This window comes from Stegostoma tigrinum, chromosome 31, assembly GCF_030684315.1.
Source record: "Stegostoma tigrinum isolate sSteTig4 chromosome 31, sSteTig4.hap1, whole genome shotgun sequence".
Classification (NCBI taxonomy): domain Eukaryota; kingdom Metazoa; phylum Chordata; class Chondrichthyes; order Orectolobiformes; family Stegostomatidae; genus Stegostoma; species Stegostoma tigrinum.
Genome location: NC_081384.1, coordinates 25,657,191 through 25,663,190, shown reverse-complemented (window position 1 = coordinate 25,663,190; position 6,000 = coordinate 25,657,191). Strand labels below are relative to the sequence as shown.

Below are 6,000 nucleotides of genomic sequence, written 5' to 3'. Positions count from 1 at the left end.
TGTTTTCTTTTCCACAGAATGTTCAATCCTGAAGGTTGTTTTTATTTACATAATGTGCATGGAAAGTCATCACTTAGGTTCAAGTGTCTCCAAGCTCCAACTGTTGGCGTTTCTGTTTCGGCACAAGTCAAGATTGGGGTCTCATATTTAACTACTAGCAGGCGACTGATACATTTTCCACACCTTCTGCATCTAAGATCATTTTTTAATTTTTGGTGTTCGCTTGAATTATTACATGCAAAAAATCTCTAGTGTCTGTTCTATGTCTATTTCTTCGGGTCCTATTTATGAGGGAGCATTAAGCTTGCACAAAAGATTGCCAGGCAATGCAGTTATCAGTTCTCTTATGATGGACACGTAAGCACGTTTATGCCAAATTTGCAACAATGTGTTAAACGTTAATTTTGTGGATTGCTGATATTTTAATATGCTTAAAGCCAAATGATGTCAGCATCATCTCCATCATAAACAATGTCAGTTTATTTTGTAGTTGTAATTAATAGCAGCCATTGGAGTTTTTAGTGTTTTTGAGAAGACAACTAACAGTTTAACTTCCCAGCAAATTCCTAACTGATTATTACTTTTCACTTTCTCAATATTCAGTGATCACCTTGTTACTATGTATAAATGAAATACTGCAGAATACTAATCGCCAATGAAAATGGAGGAAATGTCATTATCTGGCCCAGAGAACAGCAAATCTGAGGTAAGGAGCTGGAGATTTGGGAATTGATTTTTATTTTTGATAACTGTGCTCTGGTTGTACGTACTTGCTTGACTTTATTGGGGGCTTGAGTATACTGTATATCCAGTGAGTGATGTTGCATTTGCTGCAAGAGAGAATATGCACTTACTAGGATTGAATGGTGTGAAAACAAATATCATTATGCTTTGTGAAGGAGTATGTGTTGCATATGATATGTGTGCTTTGACACAGAATAGTGGATTCAAAATAATCGACGTACAGGTTACCTTAGTATCTCTTAAGCCACAACCATTGCTTTGCATTGCCTATTATAGAATTGAGTCTGGCAGTTTTAGTGATCATCTTGTGTTTTATTTCTGTTATGGGTTTGGGGTGTGTTTTGGGCTTTTCTTATGACTGCAATCTTCTCCCAACTTCTTGTCATTGGTGACCTCTTTGCCCCTTGGTTTTATTACAGTCTTTGAACACACGTCCAGCCATCTCTTCGTGTGTGTCTGTTTTTCTCAGTTTGAGTCTGTCTGCCACTCTGTGTCTACAATTGACCCCATTTCTCTCTGCTTTTCACGCACTCATAGATGACCTCCCGTTATCTGGTCATGTGTTTCTAAGGATATATTCAAGGTACTGGTTTCACGTTTGAGGCAGTAGTCAAATGAAATTGTTTAGTCAGATGTAGCTGAATTACCTGCTGGGAAGCTGAGCTTCTTCACCGGGGCACCAATTTTACAGGTTCCTCTGGTACCTATAACATAGTGTTCCTGCTGTTGGTTAACTACAATAGCGAAATAACCATGTTCTCCCACAACAGAATCAATTTTAGTCTCTGAATATGTTGCCACTCTTGTTCTGATGCCTGACGTGGAACATATAGCGGAAGCATGCTTTTATTTTCATGTTCATCCCATTGGCTGACTACTCTTGGATATTTCTCAGTTTCTTCTTATTTCCCAATTTCAACATGCGCTTCTTCATGTGGAAAGCTCTTTATTTGCTGTGGTCTCCTGACCCATACTATCAAGCAAAAAGCTTGGATTGATGCTATGACTGCCGTGATGCAGAGGAGAAACAAGCAAGACGTCTACTTCCTTTGTCTAAGGAGCACTTTTTCCTCATCTTCTAAACTTTGGTGTTCTGAGAAACAGACATGGATAACTGTTTGGATTCGCACTGCGAGATGCAATGAGAATTCGTTTTGTCCATTTATTTGCGAAGATGTGTGCATGAAAACTCCTAACTGCAGGTTTGTCCAACATTTAATGTTGCAATGATACCATTTTCTGCAATTAATTGAGGGATACGTTGAACTCTTTCACCTGACCAGCCATCTTTGTTCAGTCCCAGGCATTTGATCTTCTCCTGTGAAGCTCACTCACAGATATCTGATGTTCTCTGTAACTGAGTGTACAGATTCTTGGTCTCTTCGAGTTGAACGTAGTCTCCAGTGATGATGGATAATTTCAAAGTGAGCTTGTACTCTGCCAATCCACTGGTAGGAGATCAATGGGACAGCACCGTCTTTTTATATTTTAGAGGATACTAGAGTCAAAGGAAAGAATACTTTTGATCAAATCTTGAACTTTGAAGGAGATTATTCTTTGGCCACAAGTGAAGGTCGTCATCCAGAGACCTGACGGCTCCTCAATAAGAAAAGTGAATAGAGTGGCTCCAGATTTGCTGGTGAGTACGCTAACTGATTCCAACTTTTACTTTTAGTCAGTGTTTCCAAAGTGCGTGCCAGTCACTGGGAATTGAATCTGTCCATGTGGACCACTCGCACTGACTAAACTTGGAACAATTTTGCTCAGCTTCTCGGCATCATTTAGATGAGCCTAAATTTCTGCTCTCTAACCTAACAGAACAGATGACGAGAGAAGTCAGTTCATAAGAAGGTCGTTTTGTGCAAACTCTGCAGCCATGCCCAAACTGAAGAGGGTATCGTCAGAGAAGAAACAGAAGTACTGGCGGCAGCTAAAACGAGACCAGAGACAGATGAGCAGAGAGCACAGTGACCAGGCCATGGATTTTGACGCTACCCCTGAAAGTTCCACAGAGCAGGCCAGTACCACAACACCCTCTTCTGTTCTTGTCACCAGGTTACATAACTCATTGTCCCAGTGTTGAATTCTTTTGCTATTTATCACATGCTTCTTTATGTTGAGGATGCATTTTTGGTTTGTTGACTGAATAAACGTTCTGTCTTCAATGCTGGATATCTGTGTATTCTGTTGCTTCATCTTTTAGCAGTTTTTTTTAAAATGGTAGCACCTGATTGTTTATCAAGAGATTGTCACAAGGCTAAGCCCCTTAAGAGGCATTGCCACCATTGTTACAAGGGTACATTGCCTCAGGATAAGGGTTCTGTTATTTTGGACTGAAATGGGGAAAAATCTCCATACTTGTGCAATTCTTTTGAATTTCTATGCAGGTGGCTATGGTTGCTCAGTCATTGAATATATTCCATACTCTGATAATAGCACCAAGGCAATTAAGGGAATCAAGGGATATGGAGATGAATTAAAAACATGAGCTCAATGTAGAAATTCAGACATGATTTTATTGAATGGTGGAGCAGGCTTGAGGGAGCATGTATCTTTCTCCTCCTGTTTCTTATGTTCTCATCATTCCATCACATCTGGCTCCCAACTTCCAGGCATTGAGCCTCAGGTTCACAATGTATCCTGCATGGGAATTGCCTGTGTTTATTGGCAGTTGGCCTTTCCTTGTGGCATTTCCATTGGGTCTCAGAATTGTTCTGCTGAATAATGAGGAATAAACCACAGTTTGTTTCACAGAAAATTGCTCTCATCAGTTGGCTTCCCTGCATGCTTGACTTTATTGTCGAAGTGGGAAGAGGTGGGTAAGCAATGGCTGACGTCACCCAGGCATTTAAAACCATGATCTGAAGTGCTGAGATATAATCAACAGGGCTCTGAAAGGTGTAATCTGTATCTAATGATTTAAATAGAAGGATTTCTGGCAGCAAACTTGAACCTTTTGGGTCATGCATGCCATTAGCCTGACTGCCATCTGTTGTTATCCTGAGTAGATTAGCAGATTAAAGAGCAAAATGGTGAATCTATATCTCATGCGCCATCGAGTTTTACCCTCACCATTCATGCTTGTGTGACATCACATTAATATTTCTGTGTCCAGCTTGTGGTTTGCTGCTCTTTTCTGCAGAAGATCTATTGGAATATGTTGCAACTTGATGCTGGGTCTCGTAGAAGCCAGTAGGGTGAAGCATGGACCAATTTAGTTTGGGATTAAGAGGTCAGTACAAGCTCACAAATGGTTAAATGTCCAGGACACCCTGCTTAAGGTTGCCGGCATGGTATTGCACTACTCTCCTTGTCAGGCCAACTTAACACCAGTAATTCTAACAATTTAAATAGCTCATCATTTTTCTGAAAGTTGCTTCTTGTTTTGTGATGACTATTCATAATATTTTAGGAACTGTTTTAAAACCGGCTTCCTCAGTAAGGAAGCATATGTGAAGCGAAGAGCTTCCTTTGATGTGTTTGAGGCCAAATCAGTTAACTGCCTCGGTGTTTCTTTTTCTGAATCTCTTTCCATTTACCTGTGAGCTTTGTGTTTCAGGCCGTAGCTCATGAGATCTATTCTGATCTCGTAGATGATGCGTGTCTGGGACTTTGTTTTGAGGTGCATCGAGCTGTAAAGTGTGGTTATTTCTTTTTGGATGAGACGGACCCAGACAGCATGAAGGATTTTGGTAAGTTTGTTTGGAATGGGTACTTGCCTTGAGGCATTATTTTGTGTTTATCATTTTTTTGGCAATAGCAGGGAGCAAAAGTAGACAATGGTTTATGGACAGGGTTAGTGAAGAAAGGCAGTACCCCATTCTTGTGCCAAATCATAAAGATTGGGGATGTCCCAGGTTCAAGCCTCGGTCAGGATGACAGCTGGGATAATGTTAATAGCTGCAGAGCCCTTCAGGGTAGGGTGAAGAAAAATCAGCTAATGGTCCCAAAGTGACACCAGCTTGAAAGACTGTGTTTGGTTGGCCTATGCCAGAATGGCAGGCTAACACTCACAAGCAGATTTTAAAATTGAAAGTTGGCTGCTCGAGAACTAGCATCTGTCAAATTGAGCTGGGGTGACCAAACCTCAGGAGACAGAGAAAATCGGTTCGATGATATTTTCTTTTAGAGAATTTCAAAGACTAGATGAGCAAATACTGCATTCTGTTCAGTGACATCTTGCCCTGTAGATCCTATGAATGTTTCTGCTATTTTAGTTGAACAGTAGCTGTTGTTTTTGGCAAGAAATTGATCACTTACAGAAGCGTTGCCAATTATCTGCCATTTAGAATTTTAATTGAAGGTAATTTCAGATTCTTCATTGTTATCTTCCATGTGCAGCATGTTAGGCTTAAATTATCAAGAAGGGGTTTAGAAGAATTATTTTGTATCAAATTTTTTATTTTGCATTTTATTATCAAGTGTGCCCTTTTTCCCCACAGTGTGTTTCTTCATCCTGGGTTTCACTTCTTTGTCCTGTTTGATTAATTTGGTTCCTGCCCATTTAAAACTCTCTGCCAACTTTTAAGCTTATTCTGACTGTTTCTTCTACCTTTTTGAGGAAAAGTTAACCTGCTAACTTTGGTTAGAACTGATGCGGCAGAGGGGGTTGGGGGTGAGGGTTTGTGTTGTTTGTCACAGCCATAATCTAAGCTGCGAACTCTTGTCCACTTACAAAGATGTAATGATTTGTTAGAAAATCCACACTTAGAAATTTTACAGTGTGTAGACTGCAAAACCCTGAAATTATTTTTGAAACTACCGAAGAAATAAGGCAGATGCTCCATTTGATACAACATTACCAAGAACTATACTTGGGAGTTCTTGCCTGCATTGAGTAAATGAAGGTGAAACTGATCTTCCACTGTAGATTTTGGGCATTAGCAGTATGCATATACGATCAGTGGTTAGTTAACAGTCCAAAAGATTATTGCTTTGGTTGGATTCAGAACAGGCTATGAAAATCCATCTTTACAGGACTTTGTTTTATTCTAATACTAATTTAGAGCCATTTTTCAAAATCCTTTGGGTTTTTAGCTGAAAATAAGTTGACTGCAGTTATTACGTAGCATCTTTAAGTATCCAGTTCCACAGCCTATGCTTTCCTTCACCTTGAAGAGAGGCCAACATTTTTAGTCCAATGACAGCTGCTGCCAAAAATTGTGTCTATATGCCAATTCATCAGGTTTGAACTGTACATTAGAGGGGAGAGATTGGTGATACTCCTCCGCCCTGTACTGCATTCCATCTTTTAAA

The 6,000-nt window shown here is 39.9% G+C and overlaps 1 protein-coding gene across 9 annotated transcripts in view; it reads left to right on the top strand.

The window, feature by feature from the left end:
- The window catches only part of atxn7l3a (ataxin 7 like 3a), a 30,644-nt gene that overhangs the window by 5,336 nt on the left and 19,308 nt on the right, over positions 1-6,000 (top strand). For 6 of the 9 annotated variants that reach the window (XR_007250402.1, XR_007250401.2, XM_048560413.2 and 3 more), the window contains exons 1-3: positions 601-706; positions 2,563-2,761; positions 4,304-4,436. Coding sequence is in view for 7 of the 9 variants with exons in the window: in XM_048560413.2 (XP_048416370.1) it covers positions 2,621-2,761; positions 4,304-4,436 (274 nt within the window). In the remaining 2 variants the exon portion in view is untranslated. Of the gene's footprint in view, positions 1-600; positions 707-1,686; positions 2,384-2,562; positions 2,762-4,303; positions 4,437-6,000 lie in introns of those variants that run through there. The other 3 variants (XM_048560411.2, XM_048560412.2, XM_048560414.2) reach the window with 3 other exon arrangements.